This window comes from Lepus europaeus, chromosome 7 (genome assembly GCF_033115175.1).
Source record: "Lepus europaeus isolate LE1 chromosome 7, mLepTim1.pri, whole genome shotgun sequence".
NCBI lineage: Eukaryota > Metazoa > Chordata > Mammalia > Lagomorpha > Leporidae > Lepus > Lepus europaeus.
In genome coordinates this window covers 106463207-106491131 of record NC_084833.1, presented here as the reverse complement: position 1 = coordinate 106491131, position 27925 = coordinate 106463207, and the positions used below count along the sequence as shown (strand labels likewise).

Below are 27925 nucleotides of genomic sequence, written 5' to 3'. Positions count from 1 at the left end.
TCTCTTCGGTGCGGTGTGGAAAGTGCTGTTGCCCAAGAGCTCAGTGCACGGCCCCTCCTGGGCCCCTGCATCTCAGGTAAGCTCTTGCTGTGTGCCTGTCCACCCACTGTCTGAACGTCTCGCCGGGGAGAAGGCTGGCTGATCTGGCAAGCCTTTAAGATCGAGAGGCCACAGTCCCACAACTCTCTGTCTTTGTAGGGCCACTGTCATACGGTGGTCTGGTGTGTGCAGTTTTAGTTTCCATAGTGTAGAGCGACTTAGGTTAAGAGCCTCAGAAAAAAGAAGAGGAGGGTGGGCTCGTGGTAGAAGAGTAAATGGCAATGACGATAATTAACTTTCAGCTTTAAGTTGCCTGTGGTTGTAGGTAGAGCCGTGACTGGTTCTCTTTGAGCTCATGGCAAAACCCTTCCTTCATTGTTCTCTCCATTGTAGATGTGAAAACCTCTAGCCTTTAGGAGCCAGGAATGCAAACCTCCCAAGAGAGCGAGGTTCTCATCCTCACTTGTCATGTCCCTGGGGTAACCCTGACCTTGGGAAAGACTATGTAAGGTGGTTTAGGTGTAATTGGGTCCGCAGGAAGCAGTTGGAGTCCCTGATGGCTTCCAAGGTGCCATTCCAGTGGAGGCTTGGAGGATGTAACCTGCGCTGTGTCACAGGAGCCGTGCTGTCACCAGTCTGTACCAAGTAACCTCAGAACAAAAAACAAGAGCACAATTTAAGAGGTTTATGCCTCAGAGTCATTACATGGACTTGTACAGGGATACTTCAAAAAGTTCATGGAACTCAGAAATAAGAGATAAATAGGTTTATTTTGGTACAAAATTGTTTGAAATCCATGGGGAGTTTTTTTCAGAATACCCATTTTCCACAGACTTTTTGAAGCCCTCTCCATATGCAGGGATTTCAATTTGTTTTTGTTTCAAAAATAATCCTATCTTTTAATTCCATTTTCCATGAACTTTTTTTTTTTTGATTTATTTATTTGAAAGGCAGAGTTACAGAGAGGCAGAGAGAGAGAGAGAGAGAGAGAGAGAGAGAGAGAGGAGAGGTCTTCCATTCACTGGTTCACTCGCTAGATGGCCACAGCAGCCGGAACTGGGCTGATCTGGAGCCAGGAGCCAGAAGCTTCTTCCAAGTCTTCCACATGGCTGCAGGGGCCCAAGGACAGGCCCAAGGACTTGCACAATCTCCTACTGCTTTCCCAGGCCACAGCAGAGAGCTGGATCGGAAGTAGACCAGCTGGGTCTTGAACCCACACCCATATGAGATGCCAGCACTGCAGATGGCGGCTTTACCCACTATGCCACAGCACTGGCCCCTCCATGAACTTCTTGATGCATGCTTTTATACCTAAAAACATCCGAGAGCCTGGAGATACATGGCACTATGAAGGGAGATGAGGGGGACTTGGCATTGCAGCTGGGTGGGTGGCGTGAGAGAGGGGACGCTGGGCAGGTGTCTGTTGGCTTGGTGGTGGGCTATCCCCACTGGGGACAAACTCCTGACTGAGCCAGCACTGCTGTTCTAGGCTACCTCACATTATTGTGATATGTGGGGGTAGTTTTCCTATTCTGCGTGGTAGGGTCGTTGTTGTGAGCTTGCCTTCTGAAGTTTGCTCTTAGTTGTGCCAAGGGTAACAACTGTTCTACACTCATTAGAATAGGGAAGGGGATCTGATGGTTGTAACCCTCCAGGAGCAATAGAAGACCCCTTCCAGAAGCCACGTCACCAAAGAGTGTGAGCTCAGATCAGGATTGAGATGATGAACTCTGCAGAAGTATCTCAAAAATACCTTCTGAGGAGGTCACTGTGTATCTGGAATGAGAAGGAAGCAGGTAGAAGTTAAGAATTTAAATGATACCTATTATCATCAAGGTGCTTCTGAATGTTTAAAACAGATTTATTATATACATATATATTTATTATAGACATATTTTATATGCATATAACAAATATATAATATTTATATATTTATTATATAAATATATATGTTTAAAAACTGAGATTTATTATATACATATATATGAAATTCAGAATTTTGTAACCATATACTCATATATCTATAATTCAGAATTGTGTGTGTGTGTGTGTGTGTGGAGTCATGCAGTGCATGATGGTAGTTTTGTCACCAGTGGGTTGTATATACAGTGGTGGCCCCAAAAGGTTGCATCACCTCCCGACATTGCAGTTTGTGTCTGTACACTCGATCATGGTCACACAGTAAGAAAAGTACCGAACGATGGATGCCCTTCTCAGAATTTTTTGCGTCCCCGGTTGGTAAGTGATGACGGGATCAATAACAAAAGGAACCTCTGAGTCGTCACCAACTGACTGGGGAACTGAAGCTTGACTAGAGTGTTGGTGGTGGATGTCCAGTGTCCTGAGCTCATCTGACGAGTAGTAGCTCGGTGCTCCTGTGGGCCTCCATCTGGGCCGGTGCTGGAGGTGCCACGGATGTGGGCCCAGTAGAGCTTCTGGTCTTAGTGGGGGTGAGGGGATGGAGAGCAAGGCTTTACTCAAATGAGCACACAAAACATAGAGAATTAGAACTTGGGACAGATGCCCTAAGGGAAAGATAAATGGTGTAGTGAGACATTTGGCTAGGGGATCTGACCCAAAAGAGATGGCTGTGGAGGTGTGTCCTGAGGAAGTGACATTCTAACTTGTCAGCTGAAAGATGAGGAGGGGCTAACAGGGGAGTGCGCAAGCTGTGGGAGTTGGGGGAGCAGTCAGTCGGGGGTAGCAGAATATTGTCTCACAGAGAAGCTGTGCCGCGTGCCGCGGCCCTGACACAGGCTTATATGAGCCCTGGATCAGGCGCTGCTGCTGCTCTGTGTTTTTCAGACAACTCACTTTACGATCCGTGCCTCAGTTTCCTCGTCTCCAAGGCCTTGACTCAGGATTGTGGTGAGGATTAGTGAGTTAATGCGGAAGGCACTCCGACAGTGCCTGGTGCAGGGCCTTCTCTGGGTGGTTGCATTCTTGCACTCCCGCTTTCTGGTGTAATGCTCTATTAAGTAGGAAGACGAGAGTGGGGTCTGAGGACGACGCTCAGGGAGGTCGAATGCTTTTCCCAGGGGTCAAAGAGTCAGCGAATGGAAGATCTGAGCCCAGAAGAGAAATTGTTTTTAAATCCAATTCTGTGCTTTTTCCGTTGAAATCACTGCTGCTCTTTGCTCACGCTGGGTTCGGAGGATGTGCTGGAATGGTTAGGGCTGAAAATGGGTCTCTTTGGTAATCAGATGGCGTGCACGTTTCTTTTTTTTTTTTTTTTAATTTTTGACAGGCAGAGTGGACAGTGAGAGAGAGACAGAGAGAAAGGTCTTCCTTTTGCCGTTGGTTCACCCTCCAATGGCCGCCGCGGTAGTGCGCTGCGGCCGGCTCACCGCGCTGATCCGATGGCAGGAGCCAGGTGCTTCTCCTGGTCTCCCATGGGGTGCAGGGCCCAAGCACTTGGGCCATCCTCCACTGCACTCCCTAGCCACAGCAGAGAGCTGGCCTGGAAGAGGGGCAACCGGGACAGGATTGGTGCCCCGACCGGGACTAGAACCCGGTGTGCCGGCGCCGCAAGGCGGAGGATTAGCCTGTTGAGCCACGGCGCCGGCCTACGTTTCTTAGAATTTGTTTGAGAGTGGTTTTGGGTGTGTCTCTTAGTGACTCAGGTATGGCGACTAGATTCAGAATCTTTGTAGGGTCACTGGTTTGGATGGCTACATGGGCAGCTGTGGGCATTTGTGCAGCACGTGCCAGGCACGCTACAGGTGCTGTAGCTCGGGATGGGACACGAGTCTCAGCAAGACGCAGAGTCGGGCTCTTGAGAGTGTACAGACTTGAGTAGGGGTTGGTGACAGACAGAGCGGTGACACGGCTCCGTGCAGATGGTGGGGTGGGCACCAGAGCTGTGTGCTGTCTGCTGGGCAGAGGAGGGAACACCACCCACAGCCCGGGGAAGGACTCAGCCAGCAGGCAGCGGGGGTCTCAGATGGCCTGGATATGCTGACCAAAAGCTAGGGCGTGCTGGAGAGGAGGCCGTGATGGCTCTCGGTCACGCGTGAGTGTGCGTGGGGTGAGGCGCGTGGTCTGAAACATGAGGAACACTGTGGCCGTCTCTGGAGAGAGCTGTGTTTTCTTTAGCTGTGCTTCTATTTGGGGAAACTTAATGTGCCTCTTGGTCCGTCTGCATCCGTATGATGCCCGTCTACATTGTCCCGTAGAATTCAGAGTGGAGACAGGTAGTTCTCGTGTGTTCGGATCCGTCATTTGCTGTTCTTACAGGGGTGGAAGCTCAGAGTCTGAAAGTCCCCTGAACTGGAGACTTTGCTACCTGACTCCTAGGTCCTCAGAAACAGGGTGTTCTAGGGGAACGCTCGCTGGGCTTTGAAACACTGTCACTTGCGTTATCCTGTGTGATTTTTGCGTTGTTATTCCACGTTAGAGGCAAGGAACTGAGGTTCAGGGAACCGTGCTGACTTCTGCATAGAGGGGACCTCAGGAAGGAACCGCCTTGGACGGTTCGGCCTTGTTTTTGGAGTGGAGGACTGCGTTGATTAAAACACAAGTAAGGACTCTCTCGGGTAATCATCTTCACCAAGTAAAACGACCACGCCACGTGCCAGACGTCCCTAGCAGAGGCGGCTGGGTGCCTTGCCGTCGATGAGGTGACGAGACCTCTGCTCCTGGCAGGTTCGCAGGTGGAATCTTCCAGTAGCAGGACAGCGAGAGGGTGCAGGGGTCACACCTGACACCCGGCACAACAGTGGGAAGCCATGACCAGCTGAACTGGGACTCCCTGGAGTCTAGGGTCTTTTGTCTGACTAAGAGAGTTTGGGATCGTTGTGTGGAATAGGGAATGCCACAGAGATAATGTAGACATTGAAGAAATACTTTTGCCCATGCAAAGTGCAATTCTCATTCCACTATAGGCTATTCTACCTTAAAAAAGTAAAAAAAAAAAAACACATACACACACACCCCCACCCCCACCCCTCCCTGTGGGCCTTTCATATGGCTTCTTTGTGTCCCACCCTTTGGTTAATTCCTCAACTGGGTTTACATTTCTCCCCCTTACTCCTACATCTCCTTTCCCACATGGCCTGCACATTCCTCATTGAAAGTAGGAATTCTAACTGATTGGGGACATGGATGACAAGTCCGGGCCGGTGTCCGTCATTTTTGTTTTGTGTGAAACGCTCAGGTTGTGGAATGCCTCGGGTTCTCATCTCAAGGACTTTGCTGTAATCATTTGCTCCCCCCACTCCTTGAAAAGCAACTTTCATCTTCTCTCCCCTTAGGGCCAATCTGATGCAGCCCCCAAGCGGCTGTCCCAACACCGCTGGGTTTTGTCTCTTCAGAGCGCTGTCAGCCTCTTGTATTCTTTCTCCCTTCATTTGCTGCTTTTCTCCCCAACTTCTCCCATCTGAGAACTGCAGCTGGGCCAGGACCCTGTCTTTCTTGTTCAATATTGCACCCCTCATGGGGTGGTTCAATCAGCGGACTCCTCTGGATAGTGATGTTCTGACTTTGTTCTCTTTTGTCTTAAGATCGCAGAGTTGACAGCAGCATGTTTTGCCCGGTGATGCTCATCCTGCTCTTGGTGTTACTGAGTAAGTAGAAGCCAAGGCCTGAGGAGTATTTGATTTCTCATAAGTCTCATGCGATTCAAAAAGCCGGTTTTGTGTATCCTCACCCCCTGGGGTTGTTGAAAACAGATACCTTAACCTGAAGCTTCGGAGTTTTGCCAAAACAGCTGATGGGGAAGCCCGGTCGCAAGCTCTTCCTTGGAAAATGGAGTCTTCCCCTGTTTCTGTTAGACACAGAAGGCCTTTGAGTTCCCACTGAGCGGGCGTCCCGGGGCCCTTTTGCATGACACAAAGCAAGTTTCTCTCCAGCATGCTTGTACTGTAAGTTGCCATCTTCTTTTTTTTTTTTTTTATTTTATTTTTTTTTATTTTTTTTTATTTTTGACAGGCAGAGTGGACAGTGAGAGAGACAGACAGAGAGAAAGGTCTTCCTTTTGCCGTTGGTTCACCCTCCAATGGCCGCCGCGGTAGCGCGCTGCGGCCGGCGCACCGCGCTGTTCCGATGGCAGGAGCCAGGTGCTTCTCCTGGTCTCCCATGGGGTGCAGAGCCCAAGGACTTGGGCCATCCTCCACTGCACTCCCTGGCCACAGCAGAGAGCTGGCCTGGAAGAGGGGCAACCGGGACAGGACCGGTGCCCCGACCGGGACTAGAACCCGGTGTGCCGGCGCCGCAAGGCGGAGGATTAGCCTGTTGAGCCACGGCGCCGGCCAGTTGCCATCTTCTAAAACCACAGCAGCTCCGGATCTGGAACTGAAATTGCCGAGAGCAGCCCAGATCCCTTTCCTTGTTTTGGGCTGCGACTGCACGCGCCCGCCTCCGCACGCTTCCTCACGTGCACACAGCTCTTTCCCAATTTCCTGTGGTTCCTTTGTCTGGAACCCTCCCTCCCCGCTGCCAGTGTTGCCCAAGGCTTCCTTAGGCTTCGGTTTCCATCCACAGCACCCCCTTCCCTGGGGCTTGCCTCTGCCTTCTCCTTAGCCAGCTTGGGTCTCCAGGGTGTGCCTCTGCGGCGTGCTCAGCGCTGCCTCTCGTTGCCCACAGCCCCTCCTTTCTCCTTGGCCTCTTTATCCCAGGGATGGTGCTTGGTAGGGAGAAGAAAGGAATCAGGTGCTATTATTTTTCCAACTGTGGAGGGCAGCTTGACTTAGCAAAGTACATACTTCACTCCAGTTCCAGGCACAGAAAGTGCACACACACAATGCACACACAAGCACACACATGCACAATGAACAGACATGCACATAAAAGTACACACATGTACATATGTGCAATACACAGATGCACACATAGCATGTCTGTGTGCACATGTACACATATGTACACACACGCACATGCGTGTAAACTGCAGTAGACTGTTTTTCATGGAAGCAGGGTGATAACTGTGCTGGAGGGTGTTTGATCATTTCCCAGAGGCCTGTGGAGAAGTCTACAGTGTTTGCCCTCCTCTCCAGAGTCGCCCATCCAAGCCCTGTGGGCAGTGGCCTGGTGGCCCCAAGGTGTTCTGCAGGTCTTTCTGGAGCATGTGGCCTCCTCTGTGGAAAGCCTCGTTTTATTTGGTTGTCTCTCTACTAAGATCACCCTTCAGACAGGAGCTCCTCTTTGCTTTGGCTGCTGCTGTTGCTTTTGAAAAATCAATGATTGTACATACAGAGCTCTTAGTATTCACTGAAATGCACTCCTTATACCTTTAGCCACACGGAGACTTGCTCAGTTCTTCCTAAGGAAAATTCCATCTAGTTGTCCGAGCTAATTTTGATTTCTTTCAAAATAACTCCCTGCAAAGGGTTTGGAGTTCATGTTTTCTTTTCCAGCCTCCCTACTGTGGGCTCGCTGCTGGGCAGGAAGTTAGCTCTCTTCTCTCAGGGAAACAGCTTGGATGAAGCGACTGGCACGTCGTCTGGCCCTTCCCATATGCCTGTCCCTTCCCATATGCGTTTGCTTGGCTCCTCTTTGTATGAGCCAGGCGGCTTCTAAATTTGTCTTTCTCTATTTTGTTTTATCTCTGCATAGATCATAACTGATGAGAGAAGAAATACTGATGCTAGGGTATTTGCTTTTCATGACCTCTTGCAATTCCTTGAGCAACATGGAGATATAGAAAGGGAGTGGTCCATGGGTGCCAGCACCCAGAGGCTGAAGAGCCAGGGCTGGTGGCACCGCGGGAGGGAGTGGGGCTGGGAGAGGGCAAAGCCAACGGGAGCTCAAGAGGAGAGCTGTACTCTGTGTTGGTCCAATTACAACGACCTGCACTGCAGCAAATGCAGGGGCAGGCTTTTGTCAAAGAATTAAAGCAAGAGAGAGAGAAAGGAAGCCAAATCTATCCCTGAATTGACTTTTCAGATAGGGGGTCATGGGAAACTTAAGAGCAAGACGCATCCATTTTCCTGTTTGTGGTAAGTGGATGTGAGTGTCTAGATGGACGAGCAGCAAGGAGGCAGTTCCGGGTGTCCCCTGGAAGGAAGAGTTCTGGAAGGAAAGGGGGAAGGGACCAGCTGGGAGGAGGGAGCCGCATAGCATCCATGGCACTGGATGACCTGAACCCTCGAGGTACCAGAGGATGTGTCTCCTAGCCTTGGGGCCGCCGTGCTGGTTTGAGGTGCCGTTGGGTACGTGGGTGGTCCGCGTTGCATCCCTTGGATGGGGGCTGGTGGTGGTCCAGTACTGCGTGGTTGATAGTGATTTTTGGTGTTGAGGATATTTGTCTAAGTCATGTGTCTCTTGCTTTTGACTCATAGATTATTCCTGGGGTCTGAGTGATCCGATTGTCTCTGCCCATGAGCTAACAGTGCATGTGGGTGATTCGGCTCTGATGGGCTGTGTTTTCCAGAGCACGGAAGACAAACTCGTGACCAAGGTGGACTGGACGTTCTCCTCCGGAGAGCGCGCCAAGGTAACGAGGAGGAAGGTCGGGGGCAGCAGAGGCCCTGGCGGGGGGTGGCAGGACCGAGAGGGTGAGGGGGTGCCACGAGGCGGTGCTGTGCTGGGGCGGGGTGGGTGTTTGGGGGTCATCCCTGCACCTCCTCCTCACCCAGCGCTTCGCTGGGCAGCTCCAGCTGGCTGAGTTTCTCAGGCTCGCTGAGCTTCAGCTTGCAGATCTGTGAGGAGGAGGGTGAGTGTATAACGGTAGTGCTCACCAGTCAGGTGGCTGAGGTCTGATGGGACATCCACGAGGCGTCTCCTGCTGTTTGTGGACTGGCATGGGTGGGTGAGGGAGCGGTTCCCGTGGTCTAAGCGGAGGAACTCCGGCCTGGGCATAACACAGATGTCACCGTGATCTCTCTTGGGGTGAGAGGGGGCAGAGTCATTCAGCATCCCACTTCCTCTGTGTTGTGGGGAATCGCCTTTCTCTTCTCCGTGGCTGTTTGAAATGTGGAGACTGGCCAATGCAGCGTGGCTGGGCAAAGGTTCCTATTTGAGAGCAGGAACCAGGAGGCAGGAAGGATCTCATGAGAGCTTGTGTGGCGATCCGGGTATGTCAGGGTCCTTTGTGATTTCTTACTAGCAGCAACATGCCAGCATTTGCAAATGAAATATTGCCTTTGGGGCATTCCCCGTGACCACTGTCATCCCACTGGCACTCAAATCAGTATTTATCAGTACGGGAAAGATTTAGCCCTGGTCTGAGTAGAAGTAACACCTCCCCAGGGCTTGCCCCCTAGCCGGCTGTTACTTCCTGTCCCTGACTCCTTGTGATGTGCCGCCTGGAGGGCGGCAGAAGCCAGAGCAGCGGCAGCCGGGAGCGCCAGCCCACAGGCCCCGTGGAATTCAGCTATGAATTCCATCGCCACAGCATAGGGGCCGTGACGGCAGGCAGGGTGAACCTGAAAGATGGGTTCTCAGAAACTGTCAGCTGGCATGCCCAGGGCCAGCATCAGAGGAAGTGTTACATCTTAGGTTGCAAGAAACAAAAAGGGGAGCCAAATTTCTCACTTGTCCTTGCAGCGGGTGAGTCACTGAGCACGTCACCTGGCACCTTGTAATTATTCCCCGGGGATTTGCTCATAATTAGGCTGCCTCCACAGAGCAGGATCTCTTATTTGTTTGTTTACTTATTTACCTGAGAGGCAGACACACGTGCAGAGAAGGAGATAGAATGAACCTGCTGCTTTGGTCCCTAAATACCCAGGTCTCCCTCGTGGGTGGCAGGGACCCAATCACTTGAGCCGTCACCCTCTGCCTCCCCGGGGTGTGCATTAGCAGGAAGCTGGCATCAGGAGTGGAGCCAGACCTTGAACGCAGCTGCTCTGGTACAGAATGCAGGTGTCCCAACCACCAGCCCCCACACTACCCTGACAAGGCCTTTGGAATCCAGTCTCCCAGGTCTGACAGCTCTTTTGCTTCCCTCCCACGTGTGTGGCTCTCAGGATGAATACGTGCTCTACTATTATGCCAACCTCAGCGTGCCCGTGGGGCGCTTCCAGAACCGTGCGCGCCTGGCGGGGGACATCTTGCGCAAGAGTGGCTCCCTGCTGCTCCAAGAGGTGCAAGAGGCCGACCAGGGAACCTACACCTGTGAAATGCGCCTGGAAAAGGAGAGCGCTGTGTTCAAGAAGGCAGTGGTGCTGCACGTGCTGCCCGAGGAGCCCAGAGGTATGCGGGCGCGTCCTTCGGCAGGTGCAGGCGCCCGCAGTACAAGAGGCCAGGAGCTGTTCCTGGAGAGGTTAAGGAACTTGCCCAAGGACGCATCTGTTAAATGGCATAAAGAGCACTTGCACTCTGGCATCTGTGGCAGTGGGGTCCGCAGCCTTCTCCCTGTGCCCTCATAGCTGCCGGTGGTTACACACACTGGTGCTCATCTGCCTTGTGTGCTGGGGGTTCCGGGGGTTACAAGAGAAACCGGCACATCTTGCTTGTTTGCACCTCATTTCCCATCAGTAAACGGTGGCAGTGGCTTTAGTCCATCCAGAGCCTTAAATTGTGCCCTGCAGACGCCCCCAGCCCCAGCCCTGCTCACCTGGGAACCCCGGTGGCACAAAGGGTGAGGACAGAGCGGGGCTGGTATAAGGCCTGCGGGCCAGGACCCCAGACTTCCCCCTCCCTTGCCTTTCCTCTTGTCCTGTTGGATTCGCTGGGCTGCCATGTAAGAGACTTTGCAGGAGAGGGTTCTGCGGCTTTAAAGCAGTTTGAAAGTGAGCGCAGGAGCCGGGCAGCCGTTTGGCGTGCTGCTTTTCTTCCTGGCGTGTTGGCTGCAAGGTGTGCACCCGGCACTGTAGGGAAGGAGGGAACGTTCCAGCCTGCAACTGTGAGCGGCCAGGCTGGGCTGGGAGACACCGTCCATGGGTCACGGAGAGCTGGACGAGAAGCTTGTCGCCTAGAATACAGATGTGCCAAAGCAGCTGTCGATGACAAGTGCCGCGTCCGTTCTTTTGAAAAAATATTTTCTTACCATACAAATAAAAACTGTACTTATCTACAGGCTAGCAGGTGCTGTTTCGATACCTGTTTATGTTGTGTAAAGTGTAATCGGCATGAACATATCCTTCTCCTCAAATGTTTCATATTTCTCTATCCACACCGCTCTCCTCTAGTTTAATAGCAGCACGGTAACAGTCCCTGTAGCCACCCGAACTTCTCACTGATGTCCAGCATGGCTTAGTGCCTGTCAATCCGTCCTCTCTACCCCTCGCTCCCCTGTCCCTCCCCAGCCTCTGTAACCACCATTCGACTTTTTTTTTTTTTTAAAAGGTTTATTTTATTTATCTAAGAGGCAGAGTTACAGACAGAGGAGAGACAGAGAGACTGATCTTCCATTCACTGGTTTACTCTTCAAATGCACACAACAGCTGAAGCTGGGTAGATCCAGAGCCAGGAGCCAGGAGCTTCTTCCCAGTCTCTCACATGGGTGCAGGGGCCCAAGGACTTGGGCCATCTTCTACTGCTTTCCTAGGCCATAGCAGAGAGCTGGATCGGAAGAGGAGCAGCCAGGACTGGAACTGGTGCCCCAGTGGGATGCCGGCGCTGTAGGTGGAGGCTTAACCTACTACACCACAGCGCTGGCCCCCACTGTTATGCACGTAACTTGTATGAGATGAGAGCACCCTTTTATAAAAGGCTGCACATACGAGTGAGGTCACATGACACTTTCTGTGCTTGCTGGCTAATTTCACTTAAGATGACGACCTCTAGTTCCAATCCTATTGTCACAGGTGAAAAGATTTCATTGTATTTTTAATGACTGATAGTATTTCTTATTTAAGATGGTGACATTCTTGGGAAGCATGTAGACTAAAATAAATCACTATTGAAATGGCCTTGCACAAAGCTACCTATGCCACTGAAGTTCTGAAATCTTTCATCGTGTAAACAATTTTTCTTATTTATTTATTTGAAAGGCAGATTGACAGAGATGGAGAGAGAGAGAGAAAGAGATCTTTTATCTGCTGGTTCACTTCCCAAAATGGGCGCAATGGCTGGGGCCAGCCTGAATCCAGGAGCCTGGAACTCCATCCAGGTCTCCCATGTGACAGGGGCCCAAGCACTTGGGCTGTTTGCTGCTGCCTTCCCAGTCATGTTAGCAGGGAGTTGGGTTGGAAGCAGAGCAACCGGGACTCAAACTGGCGCTCTGAGAGGGGCTGCCGCTGTCACAGGTGGTGGCTCTGCCTGCTGCACAAGCCCACCAACCCATGCATCCCTCTTCTATAATAAACTGTTGAGATCCAAACCAACTGACACCCAGTGTCTCTAAAATCCAGTCTCTCTCTATCGATATAATCATTCCTAAGTCAAAATATTTCAACGAATAGAAGTTTGAAAGCCACAGACCTGGGTGCCTTCTTTACAAGTGTGGGATGGAGGAGTTTGGGGTTCAGGCAGGGAGCCAGGATCTACCAGCTGGGCCCTCTGGTGCTCGGCTCCGTGATGGTCCCCAGAGCAGCTGGCCTTCTCTTGGGGGCACTCCCCACACCTGCTCAGTCGCTTCTGCCCTGCTCTTCTCCGTGTCCTTGGTCTCCGATGAGCCCTAGCCCGAGCTCTGGCACAGAGTGAGCAATCAATAAGCATTTGTCAAATGAGGGCGATTCTGGAACTGAATTGCTATCCCTCACCCTAATCTTATTTCTGAGAAGCGGAGCTGCAGACGCTGGCTTCTGGCTGGTCTCTTAATTTTCCTACTTTAATTTTATTGCCATTTTCCTTTTAATTTCAGTGCTCTGGTTCTCCAGGAGGAGGAAGCAGATCAGATCCCCCTGTGCCCCAGGATCTCTTCTGTTTCTCTGTGTGCCTTTGCCTTTGGCGCTGTACTTGAACACGTGTGTAGACAAGCATAGCCTGTGCCTTTGCCTGCCCGGAGGAACAAAAGGGAGGCCATTCCAAGAGCTGAAGAAGCCGTGGGGACAGGGGGCAGTCAGATGATCCCGGGGAACCGCTGGGGCAACCTGCGTTTATTTCTGCACCCAGCCAAAATGTGGCTAGACCCAGCCTGCGACGTGGGCCTTGTAGCTCAGGGAAAGTCATTTTGTGGAGCTTGCCGCCTCCCATGTGGAAACCCCACTTTTTTTCTTTTTTGACAAGCAGAGTGGACAGTGAGAGAGAGAGACAGAGAGAAAGGTCTTCCTTTTCCGTTGGTTCAGGCTTTGTGTGTAGATGGGCTGCGGTTCAGCCCTGGCTCTGCTGTATGCTGGCCAGGAGGCTCTGGGCTGTCCGCCTCTCCCCTCCGCAGAACGGGCGAGTGACAGTACCTGCCTCACCTCCCACAGGTGAGGGGTCTGGCACCTGCCTTGTGCACGGTAGGCCTCAGAGTGTGCAGTTGTTGGCAGTGCATTTAATTTAATTTAATTAATTTTTTTGACAAGCAGAGTGGACAGTGAGAGAGAGAGAGAAAGGTCTTCCTTTGCCGTTGGTTCACCCTCCAATGGCCGCTGCGGCCGGCGCATCGTGCTGATCCGAAGCCAGGAGCCAGGTGTTTCTCCTGGTCTCCCATGGGGTGCAGGGCCCAAGCACTTGGGCCATCCTCCACTGCACTCCCTGGCCACAGCAGAGAGCTGGCCTGGAAGAGGGGCAACCGGGACAGAATCCGGTGCCCCGACCGGGACTAGAACTCAGTGTGCCGGCGCTGCAAGGCGGAGGATTAGCCTAGTGAGCCACGGCGCCGGCCTGGCAGTGCATTTTAAAAACAGCGTTCAGTCCCTAACGTGTGGATAGAGCATGCTATACCCCCCCCACCAAGTATTCTTTGGAGTGAATTTTTTTAATTTTCAAAATAGTTCCCTGCATTGAATTTCGAGTTCATAATATTTTCTTTCCCTTTCCTCCCATTGTGCTTCTGTCCTGCTGGGCAGGAAGTGAACTCGTGAGGGCCGCGGTTTGGAGGAGAGGGCAGCGCCTTCCTCCTGGGCTTTGCTGAGTGCACACTCACGCTCCTTTGCAGGATCTCTGCTCAGCGAAGACCTAGGCTTGCGTCATGCGCTGTCCCCTCCTGCTTTTCATTTCCGTGTGGCCTTCGTGGTTGATTTGTGCAGAGTGCTACAGAGACATGAGAGGCGTCTGTGTCCGTGTCCTCTTGTTGAGGATCTCTGGGAACAGCCTCTGCAGTGAATCTGGGGGTGGCGGGTGGCAGCTGCCCCTGCTGGCAGGCAGAGGGAGGAGCCGAGGCACTGGGGCATGGGCACAGGCACGGTGGGTAGGAGGAGGGAGGAGAGAAGTGTCCAGAGGAAGCTGTCTTCCTGCCTGGCCTGACACCAGAACTGAGTCCTAAGACAACTTGTAAAAAGAATTTAAAAAGCTAAAGAAAATGACCCATGATTTATTTTTGTGGGTTATAAATGAGTTCTAGAACTTTCCACTTCCTCCTTATGCTAAGCAGATGTGGGTATCTAAGGTGACAGACAGGAAGCCAGGGCTTCTAGATTTTCTGTGTTTTCTTTCTTGCAAACTTGGTGGAGAGTTGGGGTGCACAGGGGGAGTTCTGAGAAGGGGAACGGGAAGAGAATGAAAGGCGGCATGAGGTATTTGTGTGGTCCACGGTAGCGGGTGTGCAGTCAGAGGGCGCCCCCTTCCCCTTGGTGGGGCGCCCTGTGGCTTGAGTGAGGGGCCTCTGAGTACTGCGCCCACACGTGGTCGTCTGGGTCATCTGTGGGAAGGACACAGGCTGTGTTTGGTGGCCTCAGCGATTTGTTGCTAAGTCTTTGGTCTGAATTCTTTGTCTTCTAGAAGACCTTCGGCTCCTATGGGGTATGCCGTGGATCTGACTTGATTTACTGTTTTGTCCCAGAGCTCACGGCGCACGTGGCTGATTCGATTGTGATGAGGTGTGTTTTCCAGAGCACGGAAGACAATCTTGTGACCAAGGTGGACTGGACGTTCTCCTCTGGAGAGCGCGCCAAGGTAACGAGGAGGAAGCGTCGGGGGCAGCAGAGGCCCTGGCGGGGGGTGGCAGGACCGAGAGGGCAGAGGGGGTGCCACGAGGCGGTGCTGCGAGGGCTTGGGCTTTGGAGGGGTCGTCCCGGGGGCCTTCTCAGCAGCTCGGCTGAGCATCTTCCAGAAGCAGCTCAACTTCCAGGGTTGGCAAGCTGCCGGCTCGGTGAACGTGAACGTGGGACGCACTTGGTACCTGACTTGGCTGCTGTGTCTGGTGTCTCCTGCCCCTCTGCTCCTCTTTGTGCAGGGGAGACCTGCTGGAGTCTGGGAAAGCGAGGGCCAGTGTAGGGATGGTCGCATTCTTACTCCTATTTGAGTTATTTTTCTGATTTTCTGTCTGCGCTCCTTTGTCCCATATATGTGACGGGGGAACTTCTTTCGTCTTGGTGGGAGCGTCAGGCGGGTTGGGATTGGTGCATCCCCAGGGGCCAGGGCGAGGGCTGGCTCATGGGCACTCCATGGGGCAAGCTATGTTGTGAGGGACATTCTAGGTACGTTGTTGTTAGTAGTGAGCATTAGGATGCAAAGCTTTAGAAAAGGTGTCACTTTTGTAAATTAAAACAGAGTTCAGGTCATCCCTCTGACAAGGTGGTTTGCACTCGCTCATCGCTGCATGCCACTGGAGGGGGCAGGCGGGGTGGGGCAGTGAACTGAGGAAGAAACTGACATGTACGGCGTCAGGCAGCCGTGAGAACAGGGAGGGCAAGGCAGGGTTTGCCAGCATTTTGTACTGGGGGTTAGCAAGGCCCCAGCGAGGAGGTGACATTTTGGCAGAGAGTAGAAGGGAGTGAGGGAGTAAGTGTGTATTTCTGGGGGCTATGGGGGCAGGGGAATGTTCCTGTTACATGGAGTTAGCAAGTGCAAGGGCCCTGAGGCCAGTACTCAAGGGGCAGCGAGGAGGTCAGTGTGGTGAGGGTGAGGTGACCTGAGGCCTTGTATTTTTAAGAGAAAGGGGGTGGGGGTATCAGAAGGTTTTACACAGAGGAGTGGCATGATTGGCATTTTTGGAGGTTCCTGGGCTGAGAAGGGATGGTGGTGGAGAGCAAGCAGGAAGACAACTAAGGGATCCAGGCGAGGGAGAGGTGGGTTGGGCCAGAATTCTAGCAGTGGGGGGTGGGCGGGGAGGTGTTTTGGTGGTAGGGGCGGCAGGACTGGCTGAGGGGGTTACATGTGGGTTGTCCATGAAGGAGAGGAGTTACAGATGCGTCCACAAGCACTGGAAGGCAGCATTGTCCTTTCTCGAAAGGGACAGACTAGCAGGAGCCGGTTCTAGGAGACGTTAGGAGCTGTGCTGTCAACGTGTTCCAGGGGCTCTTTGGAAACCCACCTGGAAGTGCCATGCAAAGTAACGGGAGAATGCAAACAGCGGAAGTCACTCTGTGCTCCCGCCCTTGTCATGCCTCTATTCAGATGGAACTACCAGCAGTGTGTGAGCGTGCACATGTGTGTGAGCATGCACCCATGTGTGGGCGTGCATGACGTGTCCTCTGCTACTTCCGGCACTGCCTGGTTGCCGTCACTAGTGACTCCCGGCATCTTTGTGCCCTGCCCTGTCCTCACAACCTCGTGCTTTTTGCCTTTTCCTTCTTAGGTGGAGGCCGTGCTCCGCTACCACCCCAAGCTCACCACGCCAGGGGGGTACTCCCAGAGCTGGGGCCGCTTCCAGAACCGTGTGAACCTGGCGGGGGACATCTCTCGCCACGATGGCTCCATCGTGCTCCGGGAAGTGAAGGTGTCCGACGGAGGAAGCTACACCTGCAGTGTCCACCTGGGGGACCTGGTGTTCCAGAAAACGGTGGTGCTGAGTGTGATCCAGGAAGAAACTCGAAGTATCTCACATTCTGTTGGGGTGGGGGTGCTGAGGGAAGCCAGAGCTGGCAGGCTGGGCCGGGCCATAGGGGCTCCCAGGATGCAAAATGGAAGAGGGCACCGTTGTCAGGGGCTGGTCCTGACCCGCACCGTCCTGGGAGTGATGCCGTCTTCAGTGTGGCTTCTTTGGTGCCTGGCTTGCCTCCCCACAGCACTGGCCCAGCTGCTGGGCCAAGCAAAAGGGAGCTGACATTTAGCAAACGCCAGCCCTCTGCCAGAGCCCTCTCATTGCCAGTGTGGTCTGTCCAGGTAAAGATGTGAGGGCGCAGAGATGGAGCGGAGTTCATGTCCAAAGCCATCTTTACCTGGCTTCCAGGGAGGAGCTGGGTGCTGGGCGGTGGAAGGGAGCGTGCTCCTGAGCCGGTGGGGGACAGCAGGGAGTGCAGCCTGAGCCGCAGGGGTTTTCTGATCCAAGGTTCTGTACTGTGGCAGCCACCGTGCTCCACAGCCCAGGGGAATAAACAATCGTGTTGACCGAGAGAGGTTGATAAGTGAGGGATTAAAGTTAAACCACAACCCAGCGGTAGGGATGTGACCTGTGGACTTTGCCTCTCACTGAGGCCTTCAGGAGGTCCCTGGGGTTGGCTGGGGGTCGGGGAGAGCTGGGAGGATGGAGCATACCACGACACCCAGGGCCAGAGAGCCAAGTCCAGGGAGGCACCTCCATGTTGGTAGCACAGGCTTGCGGCTGGAGCAGGCAGCAGAGCAGGTGGAATTGAGAAGCATCCTGTCTAGCTGCGCCTCTCCCTCACAAGCTGCACTGTGCTTCCCAGGGAAGATGTGTGCCGTGGTGGGGCTACTCAGCTGCCCTGCCCACCCTGCCCGCAAACATAGCTGCACCTGCTCCTGTTCTTACCGTCGGTTCTTCCTCTTGCCTGTGTCTTTATCTATCTCACTTGCATTTTTTGCTTTTTCTTAAAGCAAGGCTCCTGACTGTAATTGACATACCCTATAGTTGACTCACTTAGAGTACACAGCTCAATGGTTTGTGGTATATTCCTCATTGTAGCACCACTACTCACCACAGTCAATTCCACATTTCTCTCAGCATAGCCAAACAACTTGCTAAAGGGCTGTACTTGCTGTCTTACTGTCTCGTGTCCCAGCAGCCCCTCTGTGTGCCATGTTGACTCCTGCTTCTACCTCTGCTGTAGCCTGATGGCTCTAATCACCTGTCCCCAGCCTTCCTACCTTGCTGGTACTGGACACCACCTTCCATATGCATCCTATACTGGCTATGACTGTGTGTTTACACACACACACACACACACACAGAGTCATCCTTTGGTATCTGTAGATCGGTTCCATGATCCACCCTGCAAATACCAAAATTTGCAGATGCTGAGGTCCCTTGTATAAAATGGTACAGTGTTTGCATGGAACCTACATACATCTTCCCATATAGTTGCAATCATTGTTGGATTATTATAATACTCAGTACAACATAAATGCTGTGTATACTGTGCTATGTACCACGTTGTTCAAGGGAGAAATTGCCTGCACAGATACAGCTTTTTCCCCTGAAACATTTCTTTTTTTTTTTTTGACAGAGTGGATAGTGAGAGAGAGAGAGAGACAGAGAGAAAGGTCTTCCTTTTGCCGTTGGTTCACCCTCCAATGGCCGCTGCGGCTGGAGCATCACGCCGATCCAAAGGCAGGAGCCAGGTGCTTCTCCTGGTCTCCCATGCGGGTGCAGGGCCCAAGCACTTGGGCCATCCTCCACTGCCTTCCCGGGCCATAGCAGAGAGCTGGCCTGGAAGAGGGGCAACCAGGATAGAATCCGGCACCCCAACCGGGACTAGAACCCGGTGTGCCAGCGCCGCAAGGTGGAGGATTAGCCTGTTAAGCCCCGGTGCCGGCCCCCCTGAAACATTTCTAATACATGATTGACTGAATCTACAGATGAGGAGCCCCAGGATACAGAGCGCTGGCTGTGTGTGTGTGAGGGCATCTAAAAAGCTCATGGAAAATGGAATTAAAAGATCAGTATACGGGTGCTGCAGGTTAAGCCACCGCCTACTACACTGTATGAGTGCCTGTTCCAGTCCCAGCTCCTCCACTTTTTTTCTCCTCCTCCTTCTTTTTAAAAGATTTATTTCTTTGGGCTGGCGCTGTGGCTCAATAGGCTAATCCTCCACCCGTGGCGCCGGCACCCTGGGTTCTAGTCCCGGTCGGGACGCCGGATTCTGTCCTGGTTGCTCCTCTTCTGGTCCAGCTCTCTGCTGTGGCCAGGGAGTGCAGTGGAGGATGGCCCAAGTGCTTGGGCCCTGCACCCGCATGGGAGACCAGGAGAAGCACCTGGCTCTTGGCTTTGGATCAGTGTGGTGCGCTGGCTGCAGCGGCCACTGGGGGGTGAACCAACAGAAAAAGGAAGACCTTTCTCTCTGTCTGTCTCTCTCTCACTGTCCACTCTGCCTGTCAAAAAAAAAAAAAAGAGATTTATTTATTTGTTTATTTATTTGAAAATCAGAATTACAGAGCGGGAGAGGCAGAGGCAGAGAAATCTTCCATCCACTGGTTCACTCCTCAAATGGCCATATGACTGGAGCTGGGCTGATCCAAAGCGAGCAGCCAGGAGTTTCTTCCAGGTTTCCCACATGGGTGTGCAGGGGCCCAAGTGCTTGGGCCATCTTCAGCTGCTTTCCCAGATGCATTAGCAGGGAGCTGGGTCAGAAGTGGAGCAGCAGACTTGAACTGGTGCCCATATTGGGTGCCAATGCCACAGTTGGCAGCTCTTACCCACTACGCCACAATGCTAGTCCATGCTCCACTTCTGATCCAATTCCCTGATAAAGTGCCTGGGAAAGCAACAGAAAATGGCCCAAGTATTTGGGCCCCTGCTACCCACATAGGAGACTCGGATGAAACTCCTGGCTCCTGACTTTAGTCTGGTCCTGCCACGGCCATTGCAGATGTTTGAGGAGTGAATCAGCAGGTTGAAGATCTCTCTCTCTCTCCGTATCTCTCTCTCTGTATGTAACTCTTTCAAATAAATAATTCTTTTTGTTTTAAGAAAAGTGTATTTCAGCTGGCGCCGTGACTTAACAGGCTAATCCTCTGCCTTGCGGTGCCGGCATGCCGGGTTCTAGTCCTGGTTGGGGCGCCGGATTCTATCCCGGTTGCCCCTCTTCCAGGCCGGCTCTCTGCTATGGCCCGGGAAGGCAGTGGAGGATGGCCCAAGTCCTTGGGCCCTGCACCCGCATGGGAGACCAGGAGAAGCACCTGGCTCCTGGCTTCGGATCAGCGCAATGAGCCGGCTGCAGCGGCCATTGGAGGGTGAACCAACAGAAAAAGGAAGACCTTTCTCTCTGTCTCTCTCTCTCACTATCCACTCTGCCTGTCAAAAAAAAAAAAAAAAAGAAAAGTGTATTTGGGTACAAAATATTTTTAATTCCATGCAGACAAAGGGTCTTCAACATGTTAATTGAAAATGCATATTATGAAAAGATTATGCATGCACTTTTTGTTCTCAAGCTATCTTTTAATTCCATTTTCCACAAACTTAAAATTCTTAAAATTTATTTGAGAGGCAGAGATACAGACATAGAGAGTGCTCCCATCTACTGGTTCATGCCCTGGGTGCCTGCAGTGCCAGGGATGGGCTGGGGCAAGAGCCAGGAGCTGGGAACTCCACCAGGGGCGGCAGGAGCCCAAGCACCTGCGCCGTCACTCCTGCCCCGAGGGTCTGCATTGGCAGGAAGCTGGAGCCAGGAGCTGGGTTGGGTGTCGACCCTAGGAATTCTGATTTGGGACATGGACATCTTAACCAGTAGGCTAAGGGCTCATTCCTTCACATACTTTTTGAAGTGCCCTCATTTTGCTCAATTCCACCCCAAATTTCCACAAATTCTTCAGATGCAACATGTCCAAACCTACCCTGGCATCCCCTCCCCAGCCACCTGGCCCGCCTCAGTGGTGCAGACGGCAGCACCGCCACCTCCAGGGCCGTCCAACTGGGTGCCTGGGGGTTGGACTTGGTGCTTCCCTTGCTTGTGCCCCCTAAGCTCACCAGCAGCGAGTCACGTCATTTCGACCACTGACTCCTGGGGAGTTCTGCCTTCCCGGCCTCCGTTGCCCCCTGCCTCTGTCTTGGGCTGTCGGGGTCTGATTGATTTCCACTTTCATTCACAGCCAGCATCCTAAGCTTCCTGTAGCCGTCGGTGCGATCTGTCTAAATCGCAGACCAGAGCATTCTGCTCCGCTGCTTCGGCTCTTTCGGTGGTGTTTCCTCGCTGCCTACAGAAACAAGGCCCAGCCCTTGGCTGTGGAGATCAAGGTCCTTGGCAACTTGGCCCCGTTGTCTCTGCGGCCCAACTCCCCCCAGCACTCACAGGTGCACCCTTTGCCCCAGACCCACGGAGACATTTCTTGTTTCTAATGGCTGCATGCAGTGAGGGTGCTACACCTTGTGCCTCACACCACTTCTGTCATTCCCCATATCGGCTGCCCTACAAACTGGATATTTCCTGTAAGACTCACATTGAACTTCTGCTGGCAAATGCTCACCTGCTGCTGCCCAGAGCACTGGCCGCCCTTCCCCCTGTGCCCAGTACCCATGGCAGCCTGTGGACTTCTGCGTCCGTGTTTGTCTCCTCACTTGCAGGCAGTGGCCATGCACCGTTCAGCTCAAATCTCTGTGCCTCGTGGCGTCTGGCCAGAGGCAGAATTTGGTAGATAGATTTAGATGTTATTGAGATGAGCAGAGGCTACCATGTGGGTGGGTGGAATGGGCCTCCAGCGCCTTCCTTGGTGTCATGACTATGGGGCTGAGTCTTGTAGCATGTATTCTTTTGACAAATTTGCTTGTCCATAGAGAGAGAGAAGCAGCTTCTAAAATGCCCAAGATTTTTTTTTTTTTCTAGTTGATTTGGTAAGCCAAAATGTGAAACAGAGTTGTTGATGTTAAAGGCGGCTCCATGGTAGTTGAGATGCTAGCTGCTTCTCTCTCCCACCTGAACCTACATTTTAGGGGTAAGCAAGGGGTCAGACCATGGTTCTCAATCCAAGGAGGCAGCGTCCCTGGTGTCCCTGTCTGGGCTGGGATCTGGCCTTCTCCCTCTGCCTCCTGACCTGGCTGCTGCTCCGTGGTGTAGAACTGATGGGGCTCTTGGCTCTTCTCTGGGATACTGAGACCCTCTCTTTGCTCTTCTCCTTTGCCAAGCACTGGTGGTCCCAGCCACCGTTAGACCTGAGCTCCTGGGTGGGAATCAGCTGCTCATCTTGGTGGGCATCGTCTGTGCCACGATCCTGCTGCTCCCTGTCTTGATACTGATCGCGAAGAGGACCCACGGCAGTAAGAGGTACAGGGCTGTCCCTGTCCCTTGGGTTGGCAGGCAGGGCTGCAGGGCTGCCTCTGACCCCCAGAGGAAGGGGGCGGCAGGGCGCTTGCTGTGCCATTCCCGTGGAAGGGGGGTATTTTCGAGGGAATCGTCCTGGCTGTCACGTCAGGTGTCATCGCGTGTACCCCCGCGCCGTGCTCACTGTGCTCCTGAGGTGACAGGTGCTTGTGCATCGTCTCCGTTCACTTTGGCGTCGTCCAGAGGGCATGACTCCCTCCCGAGTGGGGTTCCAGGGAGAGCATAGTTGAGAGAATCAGTCTTCCACTTTCACTGCCTGAGAGAAATGACGCTGGGATCATCCATATGGCGTCCCGTGGACAGAGGTCTGGATCGGGAGTGTGGCCCGCGGCCTCGTTGGAAGGCGCACACCCTCCCCCCGAGAGGCTGTTCCTGCAGCAATGCCCTCAGGTCCTCCATAAACGATGTGGATGGCAGTGGTACTCCCAGGGGTGCCCGGATGCTCTGACACAGCCATCAGCCCTTCACTGGCCATGGACAGCCCGTGTCCCTGTTTACCCAACAAGTGATGGAACATATTAGAAAGCCCCCCCCCCCCTTGAAGACTAAGTAGAGCTGATTTTATTTTTAAATTGTGTACTCACTTTGCTTTTTTTTTTTTTTAAGATTTTATTTATTTATTTGATAGGTAGAATTACAGACAGTGAGAGGTAGAGAGAGACAAAGTCTTACATCCGCTGGTTCACTCCCCAAATGGCCGCAACAGCCAGAGCTGGGCTGATCCGAAGCCAGGAGCCAGGAGCTTCCTCCCGGGATGACCCTTTTTTAAAATAAAGATTTATTTGAAAGGCAGAGTTACAGAGAGAGGAGGAGGAGGAAGAGGAGGAGGAGAGACATTTTTCCAAACATTGGTTCATTCCCCATATGGCCACAATAGCCAGGGTGGGCTAGGCTGAAACCAGGAGCCAGGAGCTTCATCCAGGTCTCCCACGTGGGTGCAGGGGCCCAAGCACTTGGACAACAGGCACATTAGCAGGGAGCTGAATTGGAAGTGGAGCATCTGGGTCTTGAACCCGCGCCCATATGGAATGCTGGCATCGCAGGTGGAGGTTTAACCTACTACACCACAACACCCGCCCCAGAGCTGGCTTTTGAGTGAACTTTCCCAGTGGAGCTGGAATCTGCTGGAAGTATCTGTGTCTGCCAAGTTTGCATGTGCTGGGGCCTCTGATTTGGTTTTGAGCTTGGGTAGCCTAGTCTTTGCTGTGGTCTGTGCTGAGAACAGAGTCAAGAGCCAGCCTGTCAGCCATCAGCCCGCTTCCCTACTCTGGGCCTCAGTGTCCCTCAATGAGAAAGGCAGCATTTCCATGTCTAGTAGTTTGTTCCCCCCCCCCCCCCCCAAAAAAGAATAGACTGATATGTGATAGTTTTGCATTTGAGGAAATGCTGACCACCCTGTACATAATGACATGGAATGATACTCCCGGGATAGTAATGTCTAAAATATACTGTGTGGTCTCATTTGCGTGACAAAGGAAAAGCAGTATTCACTTCTGCAGCATATATACCCAGCAAGCTTTGTGAGCCTGTTGTGCTTAAACCAAGAGAGGCTTGGGAGGCAAGTGCTCAGATACCCAGAGTGGTGTGGTAGGAGGAGGTGCAGCCCGTGGAGGTGTGGGCTGACTGGGAACTTCAACCTCCAGCCGGCTGCATAGCCATGGATTGTTTTAAAGGAAAAATGTACATACAACTTATAACTTTTAAACGTATTTATTTACTTGAAGGGCAGATTAGAAGGAGAGAGACAGAGAGGTCGGTCTTCTATCCACTGGTTCAAACCCAAATGACTACAATGATCAAGGCTGGGCCAGGCATAAGCCAGGAGCCAGGAGCTTCTTCTGGGTCTCCCATGTGGTTACAGAGCCCAAGCACTTGGGTCATCTTCTACTGCTTTCCCAGGCCATAGCAGAGAGCTGGATCAGAAGTAGAGCAGCCAGGACTCGAACCGACAGCCATATGGGATTCTGGAATCACAGGCAGCAGCTTTACCTGCTATGCCACAACACCGGCACCAACTTATAATTTAAAATGTGATGAAGATATTTCCACTTTGAGACCTCCCCCCAAAAAAGTCTTTTCTAACTTGAATCTTTATTTTTTTTAAACTCTGCTTTAGGCCTAAATAGAACAAAAAATATTCATGGCAAATGCTCAGGAGATGAAAGGCCAAGGGCCCAGGACAGGGAGGAAGCCGAAATTCAACTTGGCTGGGGTGTTCTGGGGGTAACTCTCCTCTTTCCTGGGAGAGGCCGGGAGCTCCTGAACTGGTGTCTAGTCTGGCATCTGCTGCCCCCTGCTGGTTCAAGTACATCTTCCTACTCCTGGGAAATGCGGAGGACGGTGAAATCTAACCTCGTGGTCCCTCTCCCCGTGCATTCACTCACCGCTGTGTATCCCATCGCAGACAGAAGTTGTTAGCCAGCTGTTGGAGTAGCCCCACCTCCAGGTCTCTTCCCAGAGCTGTGGGGGTGGGGTGCCTCAGGTGGGCCCTCATGAACCAACACTGTCGCTGGTTCTGTCCACATTGCTTTTCCTGCCTTGCAGTTCCGCAGATTCTGCAGCCGTGGTAAAGAACCTGAAGAACACGAAGAAGGCTCAGCCAGAGGTGAGAGGAGCACGCCGCCCTTCCGCTGGCCTGCGTCCTGAGTGCAGGGCGGGCAGCCCCAGCCCGACACTCCTAAGTGGTCACAGGGGGTGCCATTCTCACTCCCTGGAACCCGGTCTTACTCAGCCGATGTCTCAGCTTGCAGGCCAGAGCCAGGCACAGAGCAGGCACGCAGGAAGCCTTTGTCTGTAGCATAAGCACCAGTGAGGAGTGGAGTGGGGTAGGGGCCAGTCCAGCTCCAGCAGCTGTGAGCTGGACAAAGAGCACTGGACTTGGAGTCACGGAGCTCTGCCACCTCCCTGGGCCAGGCCGAAGCCAGGAGCCAGGAGCTTCTTCTGGGTCTCCTACATGGGTGGCAGGGGCCAAGAACTTGGGCATCATCCGCTGCTTTCCCAGGCAGGGAGCTGGCTCAGAAGCAGAGCAACTGGAACTCCCAACTGGAGCTGCGATATGGGATGCTGGTGACATGAGTCCCGATACGCTTGCCATTTAAGAACCTTGTACCATGTCTTCCCCCTCTAGAAACACGTGTACTCCTCGATAGCTACACGGGAAGTGACTGAGGAAGAAGATCCGAGTGGGAAATCAGAGGCCACCTACATGACCATGGTGAGTGTGATTCAGGGCCCCAGGCAAGCCTGGCATCCAGAGGTGGCGGGGGCGGGGGCGGGGGGTTCTGCTGGGTTCATCAGGGCTGGGTGTGCGGGGCTGTGCTTGTCCCTGTTGGAGCAGCACTGAGCCCGCGGCCTGCTGGCTGAGTGCGGCAGAGAAGGGTCTGCCAGGGGTGCATGAGAGCCCCGCCCCGCACGAGCTGCACCCCGAGCTGCAGCTGCACAGGCTCCTTCTCCCTCACACCCTCCGCCCACTGGGGCCCTGTGATGCTGCAGGGCCTTGCCAGGCTCGTCCTGGCCCTTCGACACCTACCTGTGGCTCTCTGAGTCAGAAGTGAGAGGCGCGACCATTTTTACGGCTACCTTCCCCCCATGCAGCGCTAACAGCCCCTGCCTCGTCTTGAGATGGAGGCAACAGAGTGAGCGTAATGAGACACCTGGCCACAAACTCAAAGGCCTTTAGGGCTGGTTGATTATTTTAAAAAAATTGTTGATTTGAAAGTCAGAAAGAAGGGGGGGGGGGATAGAGAACCCATTTGCTGGTTTACTCCTCAGAGGCCTGAAACAGCCGGGGCTGGACCAGGGCTGGAACCTGGAGCCAGGAGCTGGGATCTCATTGCCGGTGTCCCCTGTGGGTGGCCGTCACCAGCGGAGCTGGAGCTTTGGGGCCCAGGTTGTGGTGCAGCAGGGTAAACCGCCGCCTGCAGGACCAGAGCCAGCATTGAAAGCCAGGCCCTCCGTCCGATGTGAACCGCCAGGCCAGATGCCCGGCCCCTTGCGGGGACTCTGAAACACCGCGTGCCGGGTCCAAGAAGCCTGGGGGTGAACTGCGGGCTGCAGGCCGCTCTGGCGGGGGCAGGGGAAACTCTGCTGCTTCCTGTGGCTGGATTCCTTCCCTTTACTTTAATGTACACGGCCCTTCTGTTACAGTTCCACGGGTTCACCCAGTCAAGGATGGAAAATGCTTAAAAAAACCTGTGTCTGTACCAAACACATAGACTTTCCTTACTCCCTGAACAACACAGTCTACCAGATATTTACCTGGCCTATGTACTGTATTAGGTATCACAATTAGCAGTCTAGGGAGGTGGAAAGTCTATGGGGGGAGGGGTAGAGTCTATATCATATGTCATCTTCTGCAAGGGACTTGAGCATCTGCAGAGTTTGCTGTCCTTGGGGGTCCTGGCGCCCAGCCCCTGGGGGGTCCCCAGGCGTCACTGTGGTAGGCACCTTGCCATTGCACCTTTCTAAGGCTCTTAGCACAGTGGTTAAAATCACAAGCTTTGGGGCCCATGTTGTGGTGCAGTGGGTTAAAACGCCACCTGCAGTGCCCGCATTGCATGTGGGCATGGGTTTGAGTCCCAGCTGCTCCACTTCCAATCCAGCTCTCTGCTATGGCCTGGGAAAGCAGTAGAAGCTGGCCTAAGTCCTTGGACCCCTGCACCCACACGGGAGACCCGGAAGAAGCTCCTGGATCCTGGCTTCAGTCTGGTCCAGCCATGGCCATGGGGGCCATTTTGGAAGTAAACCAGCAAATGGAAAATCTCTGTGTCTCCCTCTCTCTCTGTAGCTCTTTCAAATAAATAATAAATCTTAAAAAAAAAAAAAAAAAGATCACAAGCTTTTCTGTTAGATGTGGGGCCGAGCCCTGACCTGTGGCCTGGCAGCCAGGAGGTCTTGGCAGGTGCCGTGGCCTCTCTGGGTCTCAGTCTCCCTAACCAGAAATTGGGTGTTGAGGATTAGCTGAGGTACAGCAGGGGAAGGCCAGCACTGGCGGGGCCCGGGGAAGAGCTGTTGCCCAGCCGCCTCTCATAGCCTGTGTGGCTTCTCGCTTCTCTTCCTCTACAGCACCCGGTGTGGCCCACGCCGAGGTCAGATCCGAGTAGCCCAGTGCATAAGAAGTCAGCTGGGAGAGTGCCAGGACCGCAGCCGGCTCTGTGAGGAGAGCGTTCCCTCCTGCTCACCGTGGTGGAGGCCTGAGCCCCTGCACCTGTTGTTCCAGACCCTGCCCTGGGAGCTCCCCTCCTGCCTCTCTGCTCCTTCCTAGGGCTGACAATGGAGGGTTTCCAGCCGAGACAGCCCTGGGGGAACAGGCCCTGATGAGGGGAGGGGCTGGGGCACAGCCCCTGGCCATGGGGATCCTGGCTGAGCCCCCGCAGCAGCAGCCTCAAACACAGCCTTGGGTGGGATCCTTGGCCTGGGATCATCCTTGGGGATGAGTCCCTGGGAGGAGTCCCAGAGACAAAACCAACCCAAACGATTCCTTTGCTAAGTTGTCCCTAATAAATGTTGTCTGTGGAATCGTCCATTTTCGTGTCCTGGCTGAGCCTCCTGGAGTTCACACGAGGGCCTCAGGGCCACATGGACTTCCTGGAGGAGAGCTATGGAGACTCACACACTGGGGCTGGTCCCGGTGCTGGTCCTGGTCTGGGGACCAGGGGACTCTGGGGCTGAGTGGGCAGGAAATGGGGCAGGAGTGCTGCTTCTGGGTCTAGCCCTGGGCTCTTCATTCCTGCTGGGCTTTGGGGTGCTGTTGGCTCCTGGCTGGG

The 27925-nt window shown here is 53.4% G+C and overlaps 1 protein-coding gene across 1 annotated transcript; it reads left to right on the top strand.

The window, feature by feature from the left end:
• On the top strand, positions 1-27571 carry JAML (junction adhesion molecule like). The gene is made up of 10 exons (XM_062198383.1): positions 1-76; positions 5541-5603; positions 8316-8470; positions 9945-10170; positions 14789-14901; positions 16526-16763; positions 21965-22103; positions 24705-24765; positions 25288-25374; positions 27225-27571. The coding sequence occupies exons 2-10, from the start codon at positions 5561-5563 to the stop codon at positions 27315-27317; spliced, it is 1155 nt and encodes a 384-aa protein (XP_062054367.1). The 5' UTR covers positions 1-76; positions 5541-5560; the 3' UTR covers positions 27318-27571.
• The last annotated feature ends 354 nt before the right edge of the window (positions 27572-27925 follow it).